This window comes from Manacus candei, unplaced genomic scaffold, assembly GCF_025592945.1.
Source record: "Manacus candei isolate 608988 ecotype Guabito, Panama unplaced genomic scaffold, ASM2559294v1 h1tg000005l, whole genome shotgun sequence".
Classification (NCBI taxonomy): Eukaryota; Metazoa; Chordata; class Aves; order Passeriformes; family Pipridae; genus Manacus; species Manacus candei.
In genome coordinates this window covers 2,297,206-2,311,413 of record NW_026138053.1, presented here as the reverse complement: position 1 = coordinate 2,311,413, position 14,208 = coordinate 2,297,206, and the positions used below count along the sequence as shown (strand labels likewise).

At 58.5% G+C, this 14,208-nt stretch overlaps 1 protein-coding gene across 3 annotated transcripts in view; it reads left to right on the top strand.

Annotated features, from left to right (window-relative positions):
• Positions 1-7,374: 7,374 nt before the first annotated feature.
• PIK3R3 (phosphoinositide-3-kinase regulatory subunit 3) overlaps positions 7,375-14,208 on the top strand; it is a 77,188-nt gene continuing 70,354 nt past the window's right edge. The window contains exons 1-3 of one of the 3 annotated variants that reach the window (XM_051795578.1): positions 7,375-8,111; positions 12,151-12,246; positions 12,487-12,564. In XM_051795578.1, the coding sequence (XP_051651538.1) occupies positions 7,796-8,111; positions 12,151-12,246; positions 12,487-12,564 (490 nt within the window). In that variant the 5' untranslated portion in view covers positions 7,375-7,795. The remainder of the gene's footprint in view (positions 8,112-12,150; positions 12,247-12,486; positions 12,565-14,208) is intronic. The other 2 variants (XM_051795568.1, XM_051795588.1) reach the window with 2 other exon arrangements.

Genomic DNA, 14,208 nt, shown 5'->3' with positions numbered 1-14,208 from the left:
GCCCTTTAAACGGGCTCGGCCCCGGGGCCGCCCCCGCCCCGTCCGGCCCCGCCGGGGCCACCCCCTGCAGGTGTCCCGGGGATCCCGGTGCCTTGCTGCCCTCTGCAGGGACCGGGCAGCCCGGACGGCCGCTGCCCGCACCCATCTCCGCGGCCTGGGGGATTTGGGGTCCCCGTCCCGCTGCTGCCGGGAGCTGACAACCCTCGGGGATCGCACACCCTGCGACCCGGCTTAGTCCCAGCCCGACAGAGCCCCGCGGAGCAGAAGGCTGAGACCCCTGCTATGGGGACTTTAGCGGGAAACGATATCAGCCCTGGGGGTCTTCACCCCATGGCGGGTGCTGCAGCTGTGGGGGTACCACCCGCTGCCCTCCTCCGCAGGCGGTCTGCAGCTGTGCTTGAGATTTTCCAGCTGTGGACGGCTCCAGCAGTCGCAGCCCCCCAGTCTCAGCCCCTCGGGTCACAGCCCCCCCCTCTGCCACCCGTGGCTGAGCCATCCCATCTGCCCAGGATGATTCTGTGGGTGCGCTGCTGGTCCCCCCTTCTCGGGACCACCCAGGCAAGGATCTCTCCAAAATCCAAACCTCCAACACCCTGGGCGAAAAGAGAAGCAGGCAAAGGAGGGCACAGGGGGGAACAGCTGCACAAGCCGGTTTACAAAAAGGAAAAGCCGAAGCTGGACGGGCCGCCCCCGACTGCTGCGCTGGGAGGTGGATTTTTGCCGGCGGGGACACAGCGGGGTGGTGGCAGAAGAGGACAGTGACAGCCGTAACAGATGCCAGCGCTGGAGCAGGTCAGCAGAGACTTGCCATAGCCTAAGGGCTGCCAAAAGTGATTTTCTTTGGAGAGACACTGAAACAGGGCTGGTTTCCCACAGAGGAGGGCTACAAGAGAGCCACACAGCACACGGGGGGGGGGGGAAAGCTGACCCCCAGGCCTGCCCCTGGCAGTGGTCCTTGCTGGTCCAGTGCACCTTTGGGGCAGGAGCTTGTGCTGGTCCCCAGCACCCACAGTGCATCCCTTCAGCTTGGTCATCAGACCAAGGAGCGATGCAGGAGGCAGGGGAGAGAGATCTCATCCTGCAAGAGCAGGCAGGAAACCAGTCTCTGTGTGCTCGGCAGAGAGCCCACGCCCAGCTCCCCCGAAACCTCACAGCACATTCCCTGCCTGGCCATAATGATACATTTCAGTAGGATGAAGTCAGCCCCACTGGGCTCCAGCCAAATCCCACTGGTATTTGGGGGAAGCCCCTGACCCTCCCAGGCACCCTGAGTATTAAGGCAACCCGTGCTGCAGTTGGGGGCTTTAGCCCTCTCCCCCTCACTGCCTGCAGCCTCAGCCCTTCCCTGAAGCAGCTGCTATGAGGGTGAGGGATCCCTCTCCCAGAGGGGACTGCTGCTCCTAAATTGAAATGAAGACCATCATATTGCCCCTCTCCCAAAAGTTGCCCCATCCCAGCCTGACCCTATTTGCTGCACGAAAACCCCCTACCCCAAAAATAATTTTTGGCAAATACGTAGATACTTGCTCTCCTTCCCAGTCATTCCCAGCCACAGGGAAAAACAAAGGACAACTTATGGGCTGCTCCCCTCACCTCCCCAGTGCCACAGCCTGGGGCTTGGCCACTCCCCAGTGTCACCCCACTAGGGAGCCAGGGCTGGATTTTCTGGCTCTCCAGGAAGGCCTGACCTGGCCACACAAGGACAAGCCTAGTGACATTCCCACATCCCTCCTGCCCAGCAAGGCCACACCATCTCCCTGCTGTCCCCCTCCCATCACACAGCCTGATCCTCCCTGAGGATCCCCTTCCCCAGAGCATGGGGATGCCTCCTCACCAGGGCATGGGATGCAAGGCTCCTCCAAGCCAGCTGGCCCCGGGAAGCTGAGAGCAGGGAAGTGACCATAAGTGGCCACTCCTGAGGTCCTCTGTCCCCACCCTGGCTGCTGGCCCATGCCTGAGGGAGTGCAGGAGCCAGGCAGGGTGTCAGGATCAGGCCATGGTGTCTACACCAAGCCCCCCTTCTTGGTCTTTTCTTCAAGGAAAAGCTACAAGCTCTGCTCCAGCTTCATGCTGCCCTGGGCTGCCCAGGGAAGTGGTGGATTTTCCGTCCCTGAAGGTTTTTAAGATAAGAGTGGTTGTGGCACTTAGTGCCATGGTCTAGTAACCACAATGGTAGTGGATCAAGGGTTGGACTTGATGATCTCAGAGGTCTTTTCCAAGCCGTCTGATTCTATGATTCTATGATTCTGTTATTCTTCCAGCTTGTGTTTGCATTTTGAGCTCTCAAGTGCTGAATTTCCACCCTGCTGATGAACCTGGTCTTTGGCATCCTCTGGTTACCAGCAAGGCAGCTGCTGGGTGCTCCGAGGAGGCATTTTGGAGCAGCCATCCGTCCCTCTGCACAGCAAATTAGACAGCAAGGTTAACAAAGCATCTGGGGAGAAACCTAAACTGGCATCTCTCACCCAGCAGGGCAGGAGGCGTCCTGGCAGCCCTGAACAAGCCCTGCTGCTCAGCCCCTGCATGGATTAGCAAGTGCTAATGATCCTGATCGATCTGACAGCCCAGGGGGGTGCTAAGACAGGCTCACTTGGCTTAATGCAACCACTAGGACTCGGCTGGGCACAGGGGACATCCCCCTCGTGCCTTAGTTTCCCTCCTGGTAAAGCACTGAGTAAGAAGCCCCAAGCATCACCAGCCATGGAGACCAGCCAAGTCTGTGATTGACAGGATTTTGGGGTAGCTTCAGCCAAGTGAGTCCCTTGCAAAGGGCTTTCACATGTCTGTTTTGGGCTGGCAGTACCTATGAAGCTGTCTGTCTAGCATGCAGTCACCTGGACAGTCTGGATGCATGGACACACTGCAATGTGCCAGAGATGAACCTGACTTCGGATTTGCAGATGGAAGTTACTGAATGTTGCAAATTTGTGCTGAATTCATCACTTCCCACCTCCTGACGCAGAGAAATAAATATCTACGGCAGCCAAAAGTTTTTGATGTCTTGAAAAGGACGCATTTCAGTTCTCAGCTTCAAAAATTCAAAGACTTTTGGCCACAGAACTGGGGAAATCACCGATTCCTCCACCGTGGGAGGGACTGGGCAGCAAGACCACACTGATTTCCCCGTGGCTGTGGCTCCTGTTTCAGGGGAATTCTCCCCGTTTCCATGGCTATGTGCAAAACCACAACTTCAGTCCAAAACACAGGCGTTGCCCCATCTGGTGCCATGTGGGGCCCAGGGTGTAAATACAGATGTGATAAGGGGGGGGGCTGCAAGTGTGTCCCAGCAGTGCATCCCCCAGTGTAGGGACCTGGCCCTGTGCCTTACTAAGCTGATGTTAATCATTATGCTGTTTCCAGCTGTGTGTTAATAACACAATTAAAAGAGGGGCTCCAGGACACCTCTCTGCTTTTGTATCGGGCTGAGCTTCTTCCCACGGGTGTATCCCCCGCAGTGACTCCCCCGGCGCTTGCCCTGCCCTGGCTGCCTGCCCACACCCCTCCAGATAACATTTCCTTGTTTCTCACATGTGTCCAGGCCGGCAAATCCCTCCCGAATTAATTAACGAGGGCCATGCCGAGGCGCCAGCTGCCGTAAAGCCCAGCCAGGCAGGTTCAGGAATGCAGAGGGCTGCGCTGCAGGGTCATATCAGGATAACTCCACGTCTGAGCGCCGACGCTCCGGGGGCTCCTGCAGGCGAGAGCCGGGCTGCGAAGCCTTTGCCGCTGTCTCGCCTGCGAGGATGGCCAGGGCGGTGTGGTTGATGGAGCTTTCTCCCACCAGGGAGACCCTTTCCACTGCAGAGTCGGGGTGCAGGACCTGACCCAGCTCGGGAAGTGCTAGTGCCCGCTGCCCAGGGAGGTGGCACTGAGGGGCCACGGGTCCCCAGTGCCATGCTGGGATGCCCTGGCAGCATCCATTCCGACAGCTCCCGGCACCTGCCGTGCTGTGAAGCTTCAGCCCTGCAGAGCGGCGCAGGGAAGAGCCCCAGCAGCGCCCCCAGCCTTTCCTTGTGTTCCTTGGGTTTTCTCCAGCGTCTTCCTCCCCAGGTCTGAGGTAGCCCCAACTCGGTGGTGGTGGCGGCAGAGAGTGTCTGTAGAACCGTGCGGCTCCCAGCTGTCCATGGGTGCCACGCCGGGAGGTTGTTTCGAGAAGCACTTGGCTCTTCCTGAACCAGAACCCACAGAGGCCAGAGCTCATTCCTGGGCACTCCGGGAGAAAAGCAAGAGAGAGGGAGTTTTCCTGCTCCTAAAGAGAAGAGGAAGCAAAGCGTGGAGCCCTCCACAGTGGGAAAACAGAGGTGAAACTAAAAGAGTGGACTGAAATGTCAATGGAAACCTAAACCTTTTCTCTCTGTTTTCTCCAGCTAGGAAGGGCTCATCCCAGTTCTGCAGCCTCACATTCTCCAGCTAGGCACGTTAACAACTGCATTTATGCTCTATTTATTCACAGTGGCTAACTTCCCTGGGCGTGAGCATGGCCAGCACATCCAGGGGCTGGACAGGATGGCACTGGGTAGGTCCCAAAGCAAAGAGGGGAGCAGCAGGACCCCTGTCACTTCGGGAAGGCCAGGATAGGCAGTCAAGGCGGATGCAAAGCATCCCCTCCTCCCACCAAGAGTTGTCCCTCTGGCCAGGAGAGCAGAGGGGCTACAGCAGGGCATTGGGACCCCAATGAGGAGACACATCGCTCTCCTCCCCATCCCCCCATCCTGGGCTGCATGGACACTGAGCAAAGAGGGGCTTGAAGGGGGCCACAGGGTGCAAGGAGCAAGGAAGGCTCCTCCTGCACACTCCACAGAATAGTCAGGGCAAGGCAAACCAAGGCAAAGCTCTCGTTGCCATGAGTGCTGCTCATTAAGCCAACGAGGATGGATCTGTAGTTAATCAGAGCCTGACAGGCAGCTCCTCAGGCTCAATAAATAGCAGTCAAGGTCTGAAGCACCTTTTGCTTCTTCACAGGGTGCCCCCTGAGGGCTCTCTGCCTGCCTTGGGGGATGTGCCCAGCTCTGGACTGGAGTGGGGCGAGGGTTTGAATAAACCATATGGGGTGGCACAGGGTGAAGGGCAGCCCAGGATGCAGAGTTTTGGGAACGATCCTGCTGCAGTGCAACTGGAATGGGCTGTAAGGGGTGCTCTGAGGGTCCCTGAGAATCAAGGAGGGCTGGGGGGATATCTCAGCCCCATCCAGTGGCAGGGTGGTGGGCAGTGAAACTTAGCTCCAGCAGGAGATGGTGCCTTTGTGTTTGGGGACCCTGAGGTACATCAGGAGGGAAAGATATCTGCTGCTGGGAAGGAAGGATCCCACTCAGCATCCTGGGAAGGGGAGATGATGGGTGTCATGCCAGGTTGTTTCCCTGCCCCAGAGCCCCAGGACTGTGTTAATTCCTGGCCTGTACATAGGGTTGATCCTAGGATAGGATGGGTGGTAATACTGGATGGTGATGTACCCACCAGCCTCCCTGGCTCTAATGCTCTCCTAGGAGGAAAACACCTCCTTGCCTTTCTCCAGGCAGCCCCTTGAGCACTGGCACCATGCTCAGCCTGGGTGATTTGACAACCCCAGTGGGAGACTCTGGGGAGGCCAAGCAGGGCTTTGCACACTCAGCAAAACCTCTTCATCCTCGATGGGGCACAGGGAACATGACTGGGGAAGCACAGCTCGGGGGAGGGCAGTGTGTGGCTGTTCACAACCAACTCGGACTCCGTCCTGGCAGCTGTGACAGCAGCACGGTGCCAGCAGAAATGGGACGAGGGAGAGAAAAATCCCTTTTAATCCCCTAAGACCAGCAGCTGGGCTGGATCCAGCTGGGGAGTGGGCCAGTGGGGACTGCATGCTGCCCAAGGAGATGCAGCTGAGGAGAAATCCCCCAGGATGCTGCTGCCCTGTGCCGTCAGGCCATGTGCTGCAGGGAAAGGAGGGGGGAGTTTGATGAAATTATGGGTGAGAAGGGCCCTACATCTGCGTTGCTCTGCTGGCCTGTCTGTCTCATGTTTCTTCAGTTTTCCCAGCACTTGTGATTCCTCCTTGGACTTTGTGCCACCCCTGCACTGCTCCCTGCAGTGGCCTGGATTCAGCCAGTGTGCATTTGCCAGAGCCTGTGTTTTAGGTACCATCTATTTTTAGGATGTCCAACCTGCAGCAAAGACAAGGAGCCATGACCATTTCGGAGGAGTCAGCGTGAGAAACAAGGGTTTAAAAAAAAAAAAAATTAAAATAAAGCAAGCCTTTGTGCCTCTGGGAACATCACATCAACCCCTCTGTGCTTCACGGACAGTCAAATACTGGGACAGCTTGTCCAGACTCAGGAGGAGGGCGAGGAACCGGAGCATCCCTGGGCTGGGATTCTCCATGGCGTCTCCTGCCTGTCCTGTGCGTGTTTTCTAGCCTGGCTAAAGGAGGGGATCCTATGTGGGTGCTCAGGGAGAGCTGGCTGGCATAAGGGGGGGTGTCCATGGGGCGCTGGTCCTCCTCTGTCCTTTAGCATCCCTAAGGATGGATGGAGACCCACAGATGGGAGATCTCCATCCTACAGAGGATGCAATTTTGGAGCAGCGCTGCTGCATCTGGGGATGAAGTCATCCACCTACTCCTACAATTTTCCCTCCTCCTCCTCGGTAGCCGGGCGCCCCCCCCGCCGCAGCGCGGCGGGGGGGGCGCCCGGCTACCGAGGAGGAGGAGGAGGAGGAGGGACGCTGACATCACCGCCGGAGCGCGGCTCGGCGGGGCCGGGAGCCGGCTCCGCTCCGCTCCCGTTCGCCGCTCCCGCCGGTGGAGCCACCGCGCCCGGTAAGGCTGGAGGGGCAGCGGGAGGGTCTCTGGGAAGCAGGTGGATGGATGGACAGACAGACAGCTGCTGCTCATCATCCCTCTTCCACGGGGTCCTGCGGGAAGCTGGGGGGCAGCGGGTCGGCAGCAGCACCGTCTTTTCCCCCTAGGGATGATGTCACTCTTGGAGGAATATATAAAAATGCATCAAAAAAAATTTAAAAAAAAAAAAAAAGGAAAGAAGGGGGGGGGAACAAAAACCAAACCCACATGAAAATCCTACATCTTCATCTGCCAGCTCCGTGCAGCAATGCCAGGCTGGAGCTGCCGGAGGGGAGCTGCGTGCAGCAGGAGGTTTCTCAGCACATATGTCTATTTTAAAAACCCATGGCGTGATCTCTTGCCCTACTTTCCAGACTCTTTGCCGGTACTTTCCTCGCGTGCAGCGGCCGAGCCCTGCTGGCGGGAGCTCCCTGGGAAGCAGGAGCTGAGCGAGCTGCTGGGCTCTCCCTGGTGTTGGGAGGCTGGGATGGGGGGACAGAGCACGAGGTTGAGGTCAAGACAGCGGTTTGGTCACTAACACGCTGCCTTTCTCTCCAGCAGAGAGAGGGAGGTCCCCAGCACCGTGTGGATGAGGCCAGGCTGAGAAGAGGACTCACATTTGTACCCTCTACCCCAACTAGCCTCATTCTCTCCCCTCCATTTGCCCCGGTGAAGAAACAGCTCCTTACCCACACCTGAGCCAGCCCTGATGAGTCCCAGGCACTGGCTTGGCTCCACAGCAATTCTGGGGTTGGAGGGTCAGGAGCTGCTCTCCATCTCGGACATCTTCCAACACTGAGATTTCCATTCTGCGTGTGCAGGGAGAGAGGAGCACTCCCAACCCCTCCGCACTGCCCGAGCCCAGCCACCCCTGCCCTGTGCGGGCGCCCCGGGCCCCCGATGCCCGGCTGGACCGGGGCAGTGTGACCCACGCCACGCTGCCCGGCTGGATCAGGGCAGTGTGACCCACGCCACGCTGCCACCATGGCCTCCTCGGACGGGCTGCAGTACCGGGCTCTCTACGAGTACCAGAAGGACCGGGAGGAGGACCTGGCGCTGTGCCCCGGGGACGTGCTGACAGTCAGCAGGGCCGGGCTGCTCAGCAGCCCCAACTACAAGGACGGGGACGAGCGCAACCCCCAGGGCTGGCTGCACGGCGTCAACGAGCGCACCAAGGAGCGCGGAGACTTCCCCGGCACCTACGTGGAGTACCTGGGCCCCGCACGCATCGCCACCACCGCCACCAAGGCCAGGCCACGGCCCTTGCCCCTGCCACCCGCTGGGACCCCCACACCCTGGGGTGAGTGCTGGGGGAGCAGGAAGGTGGGAGCCCACGGGTGCGTGTCCCCTGCAAGATGGCGAGGGTGGTGTGGAGCCGGGGTGGATGCTTGCGATTTAGGTGGCCTGGTGGGAATCCACCCTGAGGATGGGGATCCAGACACAGTAAGAGGAGCTGTCCCAGGAATTACCTGCCCTGGTGCATCAGGGCAGCCTCAGGGGAGGCAGGGGGTGCCTCGAGTGTCGTTACTCCCCAGGCAAACATGCTGCAGGGATTGCTCCTCACCAGCATCCCAGGCTGGCTGCTGTGCTGGCATGGGGTGTCCGAGGGGATCCACGTCTTTGAGAGCACAGGAGAAGATGGAGGAGCCCTTTGGGCCCCCAGAGAGGATCAGAAAGCCCCATGGTGGTCCCCCAGAGACTTTTTTTCCAACTGCTCTTCTCCCCACCACTGCGGCACCTGATTCAGGCTGCTCTCAGTGCCCTGGCAAGCTCTGGCCCTCGGCCAGCTCCCGGCTTCATTGTCACTTTGTGCAGGCTGGGACAGGGAACAATCTTGGCAGGCAGTGGAATTGGTCCCTGGGGGGCTCCTCTATCCCTGGGGGCTGCAGCACTGGGAGGAATATTCAGGAAGACCCTTCCTGGCACGGAGGCCTCCAGCCATTTCTCTGCCGAACTCATGCAGCCAGCTCTGCCCTCACCACGGCCAAGGGCCTTGGGGCCAGGAGGGGTTTCACAGCAGTTACATAATGTACACAAGCTAAAAAAAAAAAAAAAAGCCAAGTAAGAATCCCCCCTTCCAGCCAGGCATGTCCTGGCAACCCCAAAGCCATGGTGCTCTCCTGCTCCAGGATGTGACGGAGGAGAAATGGCTGTCTGTGTGGGCCTGGGCTGGGAGAGGGGCATCACCTCACCTGTGACTGCTCAAAACCTGCCCAGTTGCTGATCTAGCACTCTGGGCACCCTCCCTGCCCAGTCTTGGACCATGGCACAGAGAACCTGCTTCCCCTCTGGGCTGGATGGGCACTGGAGGTACCTTGGTCCCAGGTTTAGAGGGGCGTCCACTGATGAGGAGTGCATCTCTCTTCAAAATATGGTTCAGGACCACCTTGCCACCATGATTTAAGAGGTGGGGACCACCTGGCTCCTGAGCTGAGCACTGCATCATCCACGTCCATGTGTGGGGTTGCCAAGCAGTTCCTGATGCGGAGCCCCCCCAGCCATTTGAAAAGGATGCTGGGCCCCTCTGCCTCCCCTCCCAAAAGTGCAGGTTCTCCTCCCTGACCAGTGCTCTGAGTGCAGCAAGGCGGCCACAGTCCCACCAGCACTGGTGAGGCTCCAAGAGCAGCTACATGCTGGCTTTGTAGGAGGGTGGAGGCCACTTTTTGGGGGTGCTTACCCTGCCAGATGGAGGGTTTGAGCCTCCTTCCCAGTCAAGCCCGACGTTGTGTGAGGAGCCCTCTGCCCTGGCTGTTCAGCAGGCTGAGCCCTGGCAAACTCGGTGCTATAGCATGGACAGCTTGGGTCAGACAGGAGCAGACCCTGGGGATCTCCAGCCTTATTCACCAGGGAGAAGTGTGAAGTCACCTTCTTGTTTCTGCCCTTGCTGCCCACCCCTGTGCCTGCCTCACACAGGGATTGGCATGGGCTCCTCTCCAAGGGGCTGGGACATGTGCCCCGGGACCCCTGCCCGCAGGTGCTGGGGATGTGGTGATGCCCCACAAGTCAAGGAAGCTCATCTGCCTGGAGAGCCTGGCCCATGCTGGAGGTGTCAGCACAGGAGCCCCAGCTGTGCATGTGCTTGGGCAAGGGGATAACAAAATTTTTAAAAATGTAAAATTCATATTTTTTAGTAGGGGGAAAAAAATCCTTAAGAGCAGGTTTTGGGGGTAGGTTGTGGAGAGTGCTGCTGTCTGCAGGACGTGCTCTGGCCATGGCCAGGCGTCCAGCCCTGCTATCCAGGGGCATGTTGGGTGCTGCCTCCTCAGTGCTGTGCTGTGGGATGCCCCTCTGTGGAGTGCCTTTCCTGAGGCAATGCCAGGGTGTGCAGGCACCTCAGCAGGGGAGATTCATGTCCCACAACCACATCTTTCTGCAGCAGGGGAGCAGTGTGTGCCATTTTACGTCAGTTTAAACCCAAACCTCCTGGCTGGCGAGAGTTCCCTTTGAGTAAAAATCTCCAAAATCCTTTTGAAAGAGAAGGTGCTTTTGGTTTTCCTTCTTTTTTATTTTTTTTTTTTTTAATTCTTGCCATAGTGTTTCCATTCCCAGATGGAGGTTTGAGGGATATTTTTTTTTGGCCAGCCCTAATTTATTTTTCTGCGACAGCAGTGCACCACCCAGAGTGCCCTCAGTGCCCACCGAGCCCTGGTGCCACACAGGGACCCTGAGCTGGCTGAAGCCATGGGGGAAGCCCTGGATGACAGAGAGACACTGCATGTCCCAGCCGTGCCTTCAAGTCAGGGCTGACTCTGCAGGGAGAAATGGTCTTATTTTTTTAATTAAATAACATCCTGAAGATGACTCTGCAGCAGATCCGAGTCCCAGGGGATTTCCCAGGAGCTCAGTGGCTGTTTTGCCCCTGACTAGTTGTGCCCGGTGGTCCCACTGCCAAGAGGGATCACCTCCACCTCACCTGGGGCTGGAGCCAAGCAGGGTGTCAGGGTGCTGGGGTCCATCTTGGCACAGCTTGGGGCCATTCCTGTTGTTCCCAGCAAGGAGGAACAGATAGTTATTTTTCTGCAGTCACCACCTTACCCCTAAGCCATTGGTTTGGAGGAAAAGCCCAGTTTTGCCTAATTACAAAACCACTCATGCGGTGGTGACATTTTTACATGAGCTCCCAACGATGTGCTTTGCTTTAAACCCTGAAATCTTCCCTGTTCCCACCCAAGGCACCCACACATCCCCGTTGGGCAGCAGAGGAGACCCCCTTGCTGGGCTTTGGGGTTGCAGCCGTGCCTGGGGCTGGATCAGCCACCCACGAGCGGGAGGTTTGCATCCCTCCCTGTTCTCCAGGGAGCACCAGGGCATCACTGCGGTGAGGATCAGAGCCTGGATCCACCTGTTGTGTCCAGGTTGTGTTTTTGCAAAAGACTGGAGGCAGCGTGGCCCTCCCCGAAGTCCCTCTATTTTTTTTTTCCCAGCATTTCCACATGTACATGTCTGTACTGCAGCAGTCGCACAGGGCTCTGATGTGCTGCAGCCAGTGGCAGTCCCTGCCCCTGCCAGGCCCCTGCCCACTGCCTTTCTGGGGCTTTAAAGGCCACCAAAGAGAGAGAATGGGGAGAAATCCCAGAACTGCACTGCTGGAGTCTCCCTCGGGTATAACCCACACAGGAAGGGTTCATCAGCTGGGGTAAAAAGGGATGGGTGGATACAACATGAGCTGGGGTAAGGACAGCTGCTCTCCTGCCTGCTGAGGGGTTTGCTCCTCTCTGTCATGGTCTAGGGTGAGGTGTCCTTGGTATAAAACCCAGGAGTCAGCAGTACATGGGGATTTGTGCTGTGGGAAGCCTGACCCATGTTCGGCCAAAGGGCTCCTCAAGGGCTGAAGGAGGTCTCCACCAACCAAGGACTGAGTCCTGCCAGGGCCTGTCCTCAATCCTGTCACAGACACCAGAGAATCCAAGTGGGTGAGAGCTGCAGAGAGCCATGTCGGTGGTGGGTATGGATCTGGTTCCCAGCTCCTGCCCGGTGTCACTGTGGGCTGTGGGTGATGAGTGGGGGCAGTCCCGGTGCCATAGGAGGAGAGGTGGGGAAGGGGTTTTGGCCTGAAGGGTCTCCATGCCCAGGATGGGATGTTCCCCATGAGCAGGGCATGTGCCTGAGCATGTCTTTGCATCTCAGCAAGCAGCTGAGCCCCCAACAGTGACTCTTACTGCAAAAAGAGGATAAAATAAGGGAGAAGTGCTCCAAAATTGGACAAGCCTGAGCCAAAGTATTGGCTGTGGCTCTGCCAAAGCAGCAGCTTGATCCTATCATGGGGCAGCTGAGAAAAGAGACTGGAATTCCTGCAGGCAGGAATTTCCAAACCTTTTCTCCCCTTCTTTCCATCACAGGGCTCCCCGGGCAGGCAGAGCTCGCCGAGCATCCCACCCTCCCCGAGCAGGCGCTGCCGACCGTGGCCAGGCTCATCGAGGCGCTGGAAAAACAAGGTACGGAGACCCGGGTTGCCCATCCCTCTGCAGGGCACACAGTGGGGCACACGTGCAGCCACTGGCTCTGCCGTGCTCAAAGAGGCCCCAAGAGCATCACCAGAGCCAAACCTCTGCCCACTCACCCCAGTACCCACCCAGAGTGGGAGCTTGGCGTTCTCGGTCCCTGCCTGCTTCCATTATGTTGGAAAGGAGGATATGGAACTCAGCATTAACCCCTCTCTCCTGCCTGTCCCCCAGGTCTCGACAGTGAAGTGCTCTACAGATCCGGCCCCAGTGCCCTGGGGGATGCTGAGCTGAAGCAGGCCCTGCTGACAGGTAAGTCCCAGAGCCACATCTTTCCCTATATTCCCGGGAGGGAAGGGGGCTGTGGAGGTGATGCTGCCCTGGCACAGCAGGGAGGGGTTACAGCTCCAACATCATTACGGCCCTAATCCCAGCTCTGTGAGGCCCTGCCTCTATGTAGACCCCTCTCCACTCCCCCAGTAATCCCACGTGATGCAGCCAGGAGCGTGCAGGTGCGGGGCTGGGGCACTTCACTAGGAGTTCTCTTATTTTTTAGGGAGAAAAATACTGTTGGGGGGTTTTTTCAGATCTCTAGGGTTTGTATCTGAGGATCAGGGCAGTCAGAAAGCCTCTTGTGCGTGCAATAGGGAAAAAGAAAGAGGAAAGGAAAAGCTTATTATTTAGGAGAACGGGAAGCGGTTTGCGGGACTCTGGGGCATGAGCGGGGTGGGGAGGAGGGAAAAAAAACCATCTTCCCCACCCCTGCTTCTAAATCCACGGCTGGGACAGGATGGCACGGGGCGGCGAGGGGGGGAAGAGGAGGGGGGACACGCGATGCATCCAGTGTGCCGCTCAGATCTGGGTACCTGGGGGGTGGGGGGGCTGCGTCGAGCATCCCCATCGTCCGGCCGCGGTGCCCAGAGGGCGGCACTGTGACACCAGGCACGGGCGGCCCCGCACAGCCCCGGGCCGGCCCCACATCCCACCGCATCCCGGGCGCTGCCGGCCGGGGGGCGGCGGGAGCCGGGCCGTGTTGCTGGGGAGAAGGGCTGTGATGAAATCGCTATATTAAGCACCATGACCTCATCGCTTCCCGCGCACCGGGAGCCGAGTCCCGCCGGGCGGGGAAGGAGTGGTGCAGGAGAGGAGATGCTGGAGCTCCCGGGGCTGCTCCGTCCTCACTGCCCGAGGAGACCTGCGCTCCCCCGGGGGTGATGGGGGTACAGGGCACCCCACCACCCCACTCTCCTCTGCCAGCTGTGGGCTCAGGAAGCCCAGAGCAGCAAGTGCTGTTCTTCACAGCCTTGTCCCCTGGCCCAGATTTCGTGGCTGAGCTCTGGAGAAGGTGAAGGCATCCAAGAGCAACCCCCTCGGCTGCTCTGGGCACTGGTGCCTAGGCTGGGCAGGGGCAGCATGAGAAGGATGCTTTGCTTTCTGAGCACGCAGGAGTTACAGGTCCTCCATTCTTCCCATACAGCCGGTGCAGCATTCCAGGCAGGCCCAGGGCTCCCCATAGGGAGCCACTGCACCACAGCAGTCACTGCCAAAATCCTGCCCAGCCTTGGGAGACTCCCCCTGCCCAGGGGCAAACCCCACTGTCTTGGCAAGAGCCTGGGCTAGAGCTCTGAGCAGCTTCAGGGTCTGTCCAGGTCTGTCCATCTTCCAGTTCAGGGCCCAGCACCAGGCAGAGAGATGCCATCATGCTCTTCAAACCATTTGAAAGCCCTGAAAAATCACCAAAAGCCCTGGGAGACTTGATGCTCCCAAGCCCCCATCTCCTCTGGGACCGAAATCTTTTATTTGGCACTTTAGGGGGCTGCCCTGTGCGCTCAGCAATGCTGAGCTGGGCAAAGCCAGAGCTCCTCAGAGCTGGCTGGAGGGAGTAGGGTGTGTAGGTATGTGTAGGTAGGAGGGGTAGTATTAGCTCTCAGCTGAAGAGGCTGATGCTCAGCCCTG